Source organism: Exophiala bonariae (genome assembly GCF_035927105.1).
Source record: "Exophiala bonariae strain CCFEE 5792 chromosome Unknown scaffold_21, whole genome shotgun sequence".
Classification (NCBI taxonomy): Eukaryota; Fungi; Ascomycota; class Eurotiomycetes; order Chaetothyriales; family Herpotrichiellaceae; genus Exophiala; species Exophiala bonariae.
This window is the reverse complement of record NW_027042496.1, coordinates 277,229-288,765: the sequence shown is the minus strand read 5'-3', so window position 1 is coordinate 288,765 and position 11,537 is coordinate 277,229. Positions and strand designations below refer to the sequence as shown.

At 49.9% G+C, this 11,537-nt stretch overlaps 4 protein-coding genes across 4 annotated transcripts; 3 read left to right on the top strand and 1 right to left on the bottom strand.

The window, feature by feature from the left end:
* Window positions 1–214: 214 nt before the first annotated feature.
* Window positions 215–2,231, bottom strand: LTR84_005671 (uncharacterized protein; the record flags this gene model as incomplete). The annotated part of the gene is made up of 3 exons (XM_064849236.1): window positions 215–1,739; window positions 1,803–1,865; window positions 1,918–2,231. The coding sequence occupies 3 exons, from the start codon at window positions 2,229–2,231 to the stop codon at window positions 215–217; spliced, it is 1,902 nt and encodes a 633-aa protein (XP_064703939.1).
* Window positions 2,232–2,752: 521 nt separating this feature from the next.
* Window positions 2,753–4,871, top strand: LTR84_005670 (uncharacterized protein; the record flags this gene model as incomplete). The annotated part of the gene is made up of 2 exons (XM_064849235.1): window positions 2,753–4,365; window positions 4,439–4,871. 2 exons carry the CDS (start codon window positions 2,753–2,755, stop codon window positions 4,869–4,871), a joined length of 2,046 nt encoding a protein of 681 aa, XP_064703938.1.
* A 255-nt stretch (window positions 4,872–5,126) lies between these two features.
* On the top strand, window positions 5,127–6,188 carry LTR84_005669 (uncharacterized protein; the record flags this gene model as incomplete). Its single annotated transcript, XM_064849234.1, has 1 exon — window positions 5,127–6,188. One exon carries the CDS (start codon window positions 5,127–5,129, stop codon window positions 6,186–6,188), a length of 1,062 nt encoding a protein of 353 aa, XP_064703937.1.
* A 509-nt stretch (window positions 6,189–6,697) lies between these two features.
* On the top strand, window positions 6,698–11,395 carry LTR84_005668 (uncharacterized protein; the record flags this gene model as incomplete). The annotated part of the gene is made up of 5 exons (XM_064849233.1): window positions 6,698–6,851; window positions 6,924–7,708; window positions 7,753–9,249; window positions 10,326–10,662; window positions 10,716–11,395. 5 exons carry the CDS (start codon window positions 6,698–6,700, stop codon window positions 11,393–11,395), a joined length of 3,453 nt encoding a protein of 1,150 aa, XP_064703936.1.
* Between the last annotated feature and the right edge of the window lie 142 nt (window positions 11,396–11,537).

Here is an 11,537-nt window from a genome sequence, read left to right as displayed (position 1 = left end):
ACTGGTATGATTACAAGTATAAAACTCATATTACTCTACAAATAATTTCACTGGAACTTGACATGTATCGTGTACAGGGACGAAAGCGGGGTGTGGTTCCTGAGGCTACGAAGCTTCACCTGGCCATAACCTCAATCCCAGGACACGGAAATTATATTCAGCAAAACGTATTAAAGTCGGTCAAGTAACCCTCAAAAGCCAGCAAGGATGAAGCCTATAATTTCGGCCTGGTCACGGAGGAACGATATCCCAGAGACGCATTCTCTGGCAGATCTCGACCCCATACCAGTCTGCAGTCCCAGTTCGTTCGTTCCTGACCGCCCATGGTAAACTTTGGGCGACTTGCATGGATGATGTGAGGAAAAGTGAATTCTCCAACACCACCCTCTCCATCAACCACCCATCTGCGAGCTATCTCGATGGCGATTTCATTGTCATCCCGCTGTGCGTCGACTGCCAGTAGCATACCACTGATTATCCAGACCAGGGTGAACATGATCTGACGGCCTTCTGCAAGCGAGGACGCGAGATCAACCTTGCCCCTAGATATGATCTGTTCAAGATCCTTCCATGATCTTCCCAGCGACTGGTTCAACTCTGCGTCTTTGATGTTGTCAATCGCTTTTGTCAACCACGCGCCCATGATTTTGAGATTCCCTGCATCGCGATTCAAGAGATGACGTGTCACCTCACTTCCTAGAACATTGGTCGTACCCTCCCAGGTCATGTTTGCGGCAGTATCCCTCATCAGTCGCGCAATGTTATGCTCTGGCTCATCTGGCTCATCCATGTACCCAACACCTCCCATTGCTTCCTGGCATTCTTGTAACGCAATGGTTGCGACCTTACAGATGACTGCTTTCGCTGAAGCTGTTAAAGTACGCAGCACAACATCTGCTTGCTCGCCTGGTTCAGGGAATGGGATGCCTTGTCCTGCGGCAGCGGTCGGGAATCCATTGTCGACGAAGCTGAGCAGAGCCGTGGTGAAAAATGCGATCTGGAGAAGACCTCGGTGCTTAACTTCCATTGTCGCCAACAGTCTCAAGTGCATTGGAAAGCTCCATAGCGGCTGATTGATAGTGGTTCTGGCTAGAGCGAACCCCTTAGCTATCGACATTCCTCGGCGCCAGCAGGATAGAGCGGTGATGAAATTGTGCGTTCGGGTGACATTCAACAGTAATGCGATCGTCGGGATACCTCGATCGAGAGGCCCAATCAGCCATGCTCTGACGTTCTTGAGCTCTAATTCTGCAGTCGGCAACTCTTTGGTGCCCATTTTGTTCTTGAGTCTTTGAATTCGTATACCATTGGTCACTAGGCTCCTTCGACCATTCTCGACGACGGTTCTCCTTGTTGGCGCGACAAAGAGACTCAGCACTCCAGACTCAGTCTTGCCCAACATGAGTGCCATGTTACAATCAGTGGCTGATGAGAAGAACTTGAAGCCTGAGACTAGGTAATCACCTTCCTCGACACTTCCAAACTCGCCCGTCTTCTGCGGGAGTGGTGAGTACACTGCAACTGTCTCGGAGTTCTGCACATCACTTCCCCCTGGCCTCTCGGTCATCCACTGACTTGAGATCCAATTGTCCTCACGTGATATGAGACGCCTGTATATTTCATGGAATGGATGGTTGGGTGGTTTATCGACGAGCTGCTTTGCAACTAATCGTGCCGCTCCGCTTGTCATCGATACTGGACAGGAATAGACTGCGGAAGATGCGGAATATGTATAGTTGCTGAAGGAAGGTAAGCCAATTCCGCCGAACTTCAACAAAAGATTCCGTTGAGTTCAGACGTACAATGCATGCTGGACAACTCGCCTATGCTTCCCAAACTCATCCTCATATCCCAGAGCAATGACACTGATATCGACCATTAGCCTCGCTTCCAACTTAGACTGAGAATTCCACTCACCCGTTCTTTGCACCCCATTTCCCAAGCTGCTTCCACCCATAGGAGGTCACCAAGCGATCAAAAGGATAACGAGCGCCCCAGACATTTCGAGTCTTGACGTATGGCTGTTCCCTCTCGGCGTTGGAAATCCACTCGTATACCTCATCCGAGATCGCTTCGTCTGCGAACTTTTTCAAGCGAGGCTCAACGATTCTGAGGACTTCAGAAGGGAGATATGCCGACAACACGCGCTTGTAAGAAGAATCCGACGTGTATGGGTTCTGTAATGGAGGTAGGGTGAGAATGAAGCCAGAATCGGCCGTTGATGGTTGCATGATTACGGATAGTGATCGAGGGATTTAGTGATGTCAATGCTTTCACAATATGCTGTTCGATCCTGACACTTGGAGTTCTTCAGTATCCAAGATTCTGGCTGGCTTTATCGTTCGTGAAGGCGAATGGATCCTACCTATTCTCCTTCAGATCTCGCACAAATCATTGACACCTCGGCCATCTCCATACCTCAATGCGACATTCACTCTAAACAGACACAGGATAAGACGCCTTGATCCTCCTCGGCATAACTTAATACCAATAATGGCAAGTATTAGCATGCATCACCCCTCATTCATGGGGATGCCTCCGTTCATTCTCCGTCTCCACGATTGTGGAGAAACGCCGCGAAAGTTCCGGTGTCAAGCACATCGCGAGATCGTCGAGAAACACCCATGGAATCAGATGTTGCGGAGTATAGTATACCGCTGGTGAAGCGAGAAGGTGTTATTAAACCCAGTCTACGGGTTCGCGAGTGGGATTCCTTCGTTCTTCGAGAATTGTGTTAAACCTATCGCAAAGAATGGATTTGATCTCACCACAACAATCGACAAGCCCGCTGGCTCCAGTATGGACAGCACGTTCAGAATCGTCTCAGATTCCAATAAATAAATATCGATCGCACATTAACCGCAAATACGACCTGAATCTCGCCAACTCACAGGAACTACACAAATGGAGTGTAACGCAACCGCAGGACTTCTGGATCGATCTGTGGTCCTACATCCGGTTAATCCCAGAGCTACCCGCTGGCATCAGACGAGCATATGACTCGGCTATCCCCATGGTAGATATCCCGAATTGGTTCGAGGGAGTCTCAATCAACTATGCGGAAAACGTTCTCACCCAGACGGCTTTGGACGAAGATGCCGCGGCGCTCGTCGGACTGAGAGAAGGTCAGGGACTGGAAGGCGAGATCTGGTCCTGGGCCAGTTTGAGAGAAAACGTCAGAAAGGTCAGGAGCGCTCTCCTGCATAGTGGCGTGAGGAAAGGTGACCGCGTGGCTGCTCTCATATCAACTTCGGTGTGGTCCGTCGCCCTGTTTCTCGGCGCCGCAAGTATCGGTGCAATATTTACATCGATTGCTCCAGATCTAGGCGAGGAGGGCTGCATTTCTCGTCTTCGACAAGTGACCCCATCGATCTTGTTCGCCGATAGTCACCGCACTTATAAAGGCCGAAAGCATTCTAATGTAGGGAAGGTGGCCAGTATTGTCAAGCAATTGTCGAAACAAGTCGAGGTGTTCTTGATCCCTCTCACTGAGGACAACGCCAGTGACTTTTCATTTCTCCCGAGTTTTCTTTCTCGCTCCGGGGCGTCAGATCAGCTAGAATACGAACGTGTCTCGTTCAACGACCCGTTGTATATCCTATACTCCAGCGGGACCACCGGACCACCGAAATGCTTGGTGCATCGACACGGTGCCATCATTCAGCATAAGAAGATTGGAATCCTGCACAACTCACTCACACCGGGTGAGGTGGTGTTCCAATATTCGAGCACCTCGTGGGTGTTGTGGAACATCATGATCGGCCATCTTTCAGTAGGTGCCACGCTGATTCTGTACGATGGCTCACCGACCTGGCCGTCTGCCGACGCGATGCTTGACGTTGTGGAGAAACACAGAGTCAATTATTGGGGATGTTCTCCTCGCTATCTGCAGGCATTGGAGGCCACCAAGGTTAACATTCAACGTCGGAATGATCTTTCGTCGCTCCGTATGGTGCAATCTGGAGGCTCTCATCTTGCAGCCGACCAGTACCACTGGTTCTATCGAAACTTCCCTTCGCGAGTCCATCTGACCAGCGTGACTGGTGGGACGGATCTAGTCACGTCCTGGATAGGCACTGATCCAGCAGGTCCGCTTTACGCGGGAGAGCTCCAGCTTCCAATTCTTGGACATGATGTCGACATTGCTGATCCTCTCACTGGGGAATCTATCAAGGAATCAGGGGACTCAGGGGAATTTGTCTGCAGGCAGCCGTTTCCTTCCATGCCGATTTATATGTGGGGCGATGCTCGCAACGAGAAATATCGGGCATCTTATTTCGAGCGCCTCGGGTATACGTGTTGGGCGCAACATGACTGGGCGAGCTACAATCCGCAAACCAAGGGCTGGACTGTGCATGGCCGAAGGTGAGTTGTTTGAAGTTTTCTGCTATCATGACTCTGTTATGTTTCGTTATTGCTAATATTGCTGATGTTTCAGCGATGGTGTCCTCAATCCTCAGGGGATACGGTTTGGATCGGCCGAAATATATTCCATCACGGAAGCACAGCCTTTTGCTAGTATGATTTCGACCACTCTTTGTGTTGGCCGACGGCGAAAGGGCATTGACTCCGATGAGTCCGTCTTCTTATTCGTGGTGATGTGTCCTGGTGAAACATTCAGTCACAGCCTTGGTTCTAAACTCAAACAAGCCATAAGGGCAGGGCTCAGCTCAAGGCACGTTCCCAGATTCATTCTTCCAATCGACGAGATCCCCATGACGGTCAACGGGAAGAAGGTCGAAACGCTCGTCAAGGAGGTCATCTGTACCGGGAAATCGCCGAAAGTGGTTAGCAGCACAGTCTCCAACCCAAGATGTCTGGAGGATTTCAAGCGCTTTTTCTTGCTGGAAGAACGGATGAGCAAACTCTGAAAGGGCCCGAAAGGGTTTCGTTAAATCTGCAAGACAGATCTTTACCCGCACATACACCAAGACTCAAATCGAAGATTAATCGAGGATGGGTGGCTAAGACCTTACCCGATGTGGGCCGACGATGCAATCATATATGTTGAACCTATTACCCCAGATTATAATGCACCCCCCCATCCGAAATACAATCGACAATCTGCATTAAAATCATTAAGTGTACCCAAACACTTACTGGAAAATCCCATGTAACAATAAATGATGCCACCCATCAAGATCGCAGTAATTGGAGTTGGTCTCATCGGTCCCAGGCATGCGGAGACAGTGGCTGCAAGTCCAAATGCATCATTGGCAGCCATCGTTGATCTTATGCCAACAGGAAAAGCACTTGCTACGAAACTCAATGTGCCATATTATCAGACAGTTAGTGATCTGCTCGAGTCGGCAGATAAGCCCGACGGTGCAATTATTTGCACCCCCAATCACACACATGTCGCGGTTGGCCTCGAGTTAGCTCGTGCTGGTGTCAACATTCTGGTCGAAAAGCCAATTAGCATCGACATTGAAAGTGGTCAGGAACTTGTACGCACAGCGCACGAAGCTGGGGTTCGGCTGTTGGTTGGACATCATCGTCGATTCAACTCATATATGCTAGCTGCGAAGAAGACTCTCGTGAGTGGAGAATTGGGGGACTTGATAGCCATAAATGGCATATGGTCGACGTACAAGCCTTTGGACTACTTTGACCCACCTACAGAGTGGCGGAGGGCAAAGACAGGTGGTGTCATACTCATCAATATGATTCATGAGATCGATCTGATGCATTATCTGTTCGGTCGGATCACTCGAGTGTATGCGGAACCGATACCTTCACGGAGAGGATTCGATGCTGATGAAGGAGCGGCCATCACATTGAGATTCGAGTCAGGTGCTGTGGGATCTTTCCTCTTGTCAGATAATACACCATCACCCCACAACTTCGAGGCGGGCACTGGTGAGAACCCTCTGATACCAAAAGTAGGAGAGGACTTCTACCGCATCTTTGGTTCGAACGCGAGCTTCAGCATCCCAGATATGACCGTGTGGTCCTATGGGAGTGATGCCACCAAATCCTGGCACTCTCCAATGAGCAAAGAGCAGATCAAGGTTGATGCGATAACGCCATTCGTATCACAGCTGGAGCACTTCGTTGCAGTCATCCAGGGCATAGAGGAGCCGAGCTGTAGTGGTGCTGATGGGCTGTCTGCTCTGATAGTCTGTGAAGCACTGAAGAAATCGCTTGAGACTGGAGCTCCCGTCACGATTGAATTTCCCAAAATATGACATCGACGAGATAGATAGATCTTAGGCTGTCTGAGATGTACTCGTCGATTTAGCTCCGAACATTACTTTTTCTAGAACAACGTAGAAAATGATGAGTTCCAACAATGTTGGTTGAAACGCGTCACGTCGAAACGGTGTTCGGAGAAATGTTTGGCCGGATCCGTGCCAAGACTGCGTCACCCGTTCAATTGACCGGCGAGACGGCATCACCCACTGCCACTCCGTACTGCTACTGGCAAAGCCCCCTCCACTCATTCTGGTTCAGTGCCTCCACTATCAAGCAGCCCAGCTCGAGCCATCCTGCGCCAGGAAGCATAACAATAACGTCCTCCGGCTTCCTTAGGACTTTTGACAGTTCACCTTGTCCCACTAACACGCCTTCCGTGCCGTAGCTTGATCACCCTGAAGGCTGCGATGTACTCCCCGAAATGATCGTGAACGGCTCCTCTCCTTCGGTACTCGATTCGACATGATCCTACAACATTCAAATTCCCCGTGTACAAGACACCATGGATCGTGTAGATCCCACTTCAGATCCTGAATCTCCTCCATCATCACCCGAGACTCCTCGAAAACTACCAGACGATCTCCCCACATCACTAGATGACCGTCGTACATTTTCCAGTTATGGAGGGGAGACGGAGATGTATGATGGCTGGCAAGGTTGGGATTCCCCTTCTTGTGACGCGTTCTCTCTGCTGTGACGAGCCACTGCTCACATATTTGTCTTCGTAGGGTCTTCCCAGTATATTACTGCCCCAACTCCAGCCAGACCTGTTGCCTTCGACCTACACCTAGATACACCAGCTTATGACGATGACGAGACCTTTGCTCGACTCCAGGATGGTGAAACACGCTTGATGGAAATGGTGGCTGCACAAGCCGCTCATCGGGAAGATGGAAGCCCTGGACAGGACGAAGATGCGATAGCGACCGACGAAAAACTGTCGCGTGAGGAGAAATGCGACATCCTCCAGAAGAGCCTTAATATGGCTGCGAGTAATGGAGACGTGGCACGAATTCAAAAGTTGGTTGGTGGAAGGGCAAAAGAATTTGTGGATGTCAACAAACCCGACGAAGAAGGCACCGTTCCCCTAATTTATGCAAGTTGTTTCGGTCATCTGGAGGTTGTGGCTGCTCTCGTGGATGCGGGAGCCGTCGTGGACAAGCAAGACCAGAATCAATGGAGTGCTTTGATGTGGGCCATGACGAACCGGCATAAGCAGATATCAAAATTGCTGTTAGACCATGGTGCCAATCCCGACATCAAATCCTCATCAGGCGGGACGGCTTTGGATTTTGTCCAGCCGGGTTCGGACTTCTCCCATTATCTGCATGAAAATGGCTATCATTTCGGCATGTCTAGCCTGGGAGATGATTTCTACAATTCTGGCTTCTCACAGGATCGATTTGAGGAAGAAATGGCCGAGAATGAGATGAAACGGCGCATGTTGATGCAGGAAAGTGCCACAAATCTTGAGGTTGATCTGTCTACCCTCGGTTTCGATGAAGGCCCAGAGGTGAGCACATCCAAGCGATTTAGATTCCCCTGCTGACCGTCTAGTCTCCCACTGATGTAGAGTCCGATGAAGAGGAATTCATCTGGGACCGATGTGTGGGTGATCAAATGTTTGTTTTCCAGACCGAACAGCTGGACCCAATTTTTGACCTTATAATAACTGGAATGACACCTCAACGATCTCCTTCCCAGAAACCAGTCCCGGCCAATTTGATCTTCCTCATGGCTCGATATGCACATTACCACATGACTAGGACTCTTCTCGAGGAGGTTCTGGAGAAAGCAATGGATCGAATCAACGATGTCATTGAAAGATACCAGTGGGACATGACCATGCTGGCATTTTGGATTTCCAACTCAACATTACTCCTTCATTACCTGAAGAAGGATTCGGGACTCGTTCTGGCTACCTCCAAGTATCAGCTCGAGCTTGCGGAACTCATCAATGAAATCTTCATCCTCATCATCCGGGACGCTGAACGAAGGATGAACAAAATCCTCGATGTTGCCATGTTAGATCACGAGACCATCCCGGGTCTTGACGATATTGCATTCCAAGGTGAATGGAAAGTTTTCAAGTCGAAGCCGAAAACGAAAGAAGAGGCTCCTGATAAGCGATTTCGACCTCCATCACCCAAAAGGCGAGCTCAAATTTCACCCCGAAATATCACGTCTCTCCTGTCGTCTACCTTGTTTGTGCTTGATCTGTACGACGTCCACTCTGTGATCACTGCTCAAATATTAGCACAACTGCTCTATTGGATTGGGGCTGAACTCTTCAATCGTATTATGACCACAAGGAAATACCTTTCGCGAACGAAAGCCATGCAAATTCGTATGAATATTTCAGTCATTGAAGACTGGGCGCGAGCGAACAACCGACAGCCTGAACATTACGAGAACGGATCATTGACTTCAACTGGGGAGAACACTGTAGATGCTGCCAGACGCCACCTTTCACCAGTGATACAACTGCTTCAATGGCTACAGTGTTTCAGCTCTCTTGGAGAGGATCATGAATCCTTGGTGGGAACGTTGGTTCAGTTACAAAGACTAACGCCTACACAATTGATAAGTGCTGTTAAGAATTACCGTGCAGAGGTGGGAGAGAAGAGTCTTCTCAAGCCACATATGAAGTTCCTGGTTCAATTGCAAAGAGGCGAACAATCCTTGATCAGAAGGCCCTTGACACCCATGGTAGATCCACCCGAGTCTGGAACCGCAACACCGACAAAGGAAAACGGTGCTCTGGCAGCCAAAGACCCTACCACTCCAAAGGGACCTCCCCTACCTCCGGTCTCTTCGCCGCTCGAAGCGGAACCCGAATCACCTTCAACTCGGAATGCTTTGACCTTGGACCAGTCGTTAATGCTTCCATTCTCTCTTCCAACTTCAACGGACATGCTCATTTCTTATGGGGCAGGCATCGGAGGAACGAATCGAGAGCAAGCAAGGAAATATATTCCCACAGTTCCAACGGAAGTCCTCAGCAAGTTAAATTTGGACGGCGAGGATACGAGTACCAGACGGCGACAGGGAAGCGTAAATACTATAGGAACAACAGCACAAGGGTGGCAGCATTGACGAGATCTTACGATAAGCCTATACCTGAATGCTGGAAAGATCAGGGGATGCCCCGTTCTCTTGTTCTGCGTGTACCAGTAGATACCGAATAGCCTCCGGAAAAGAGTAAATCATTTATCATTTGCTGGACCCCGAACTTCTGCGTGAACAACTCCCAGTCAGACAGTATCTCGAGAAATGAAGGGAGCGAGGAGATGATTATTTCCAGGTCATGGCCTGTCTTACTCCAAGCCTGTACGTATACAGCCGTGTCTCAGACACGTAGCGCTGACACTGATCTAGTGATCCGGGAATTTACGACTTCGTACGTGAATCTTGAGCAACGGTTCATGCACACGCATGGATGGCTCTGTCTTAGCGTCTCAGGAACCGGGCACGGCCGAGATTCGATGTCATGCTTGTTTTCCTCCAGTGGAGTTGAGTGGCCCCTGGATCGAGATGCCATTGGGCGTCTTTTGTTCCCACTTCCATCCCCGGTTAAGACATCGGCTGACGGCATTTGGTTTGTGGCTTCAGCTAGAAGCCTGTCACCGTTAACATTGACAAATTCCTGGATTGTGCTTCATCTGTCACCACTGGATCATCTACTATATGGATGGAGAGAAGACATTCAATGTTCTCAGACTGAGAATACTGATCATGACAGTATCATCGTGGTGCCGATTCGCCCTAGAAGAGATCTCAGTCAGAGTTGCACTGTCACCAAGATGCAATCTCGCCAAACCAAGCGCCATCGGCCGCCGTCTCAAACCCTAGTAGAGCATCCACTCAAGAAGAACCGAGAGCGCCATGCTGTAATTGGAATTAAATCCATCCCAGGTCGAGCATCACCTCATGGTATTTGTTCGCTTTCCAGACCTTGGTATGAAACGCGCATCATTTCCTCACTGGCACACCATCTGTATCAACAACAGCGTCAACCAGGACCAGAAACTCGCTCGAAGGCCTGGGAATTTCATCGAACCTAGGGCCATGATTGCTGGTCGCAGAAGCGCTTGATCTTGTGTCGTTTGTTTGTTCCTTCTCGTAATCAGGTCGCCGTGGCCTTAATGCGGCCTGGATCCTCTCGCCACCATGCCAGGCATGCATTTGAGGTCTATACCAATCGAGGTATGCACGGAAACCCGAATATGCCGCCTTCCACCACGACCGACGAGGATTCCTCAATGACCACGACGGCTCCTTCTTCATCCAATGTGGACTCGGACAGTCCGCATGCAGTCATCCTCTACCCTACGGGAGTACCGACGGTGAACAATATTGACACAGTGCGAGTGAGCTATGAGACAATATGGGAACATGCAAATCTCACATTATACTGCGAAACGGATGGGGCGTCGGAAACTTGGGCAGTTGCAAATATGAACATGCGTACGCAGTACACACAACGATGAATTAATCTTGGATAGCTGACAGAATTATAGTTAGTTCAGAAGGCACGTATGCCATTGCACCCATCCAAGCTGAGCTGGACATCCCCGAATTCCCAGTCGGCTGCTATTTCATGATCGAAGATGCCAAAAATGCCGCCGATGCAGTATCTGGAGCGAGGTTTACCATGGCTAGCACGAAGGGCGTAGCATCGACATATGGTCTTGAAGCGACTGCTGTTGCGTCTTCAGCGACAAGGACCGGAAGCGGCAGTAGTTCTACGACGGATGCGGATTCGAGTAATGGCACAGGAACGAGTTCAACGTCACTGAGTGGAGGACAAGGTGTATCGAGCTCGACAGGGTCAAATGTCGCTCAGACGGGCGTTTCTGCTGCTTCAGCGTCATCCGACGGGAGTTTAAGCCCTGGAGCTAAAGCCGGCCTCGCCATCGGAATCATCCTCGCCGTGCTCGCGGTTCTAGCGGGTGTATTCTTCTTCTTTCGACGATCAAAGCGGCAGATGCAACGACTTAACAGCAATGCTTCAGCTAGCCCAAGAGAAAAAGCTTCTGCCGCCGCTGCTGCCGCTGCGGCTGTGGATGGTGCTCGACCCAGTGATGTCAACGACACGGGCCCAGAAACCCTCATAACCCCAGCGTTCAAAACACAGGCCAACAACAGGAATTCTGAGGACTGGAGGCGCTTCTTCGGCAGTGGCGCCGTGAAGGGATAACCGCCTGCTTCTTCATGACCCCAACTACCTACTTTTTGCTTACATCACACAACTACAACTACTTTTATATTTTATCTAATCATGGTGAAGATGGAGAACGACGACGAGTACGGCTGTCTACTATGTCATGATATATTGAGCG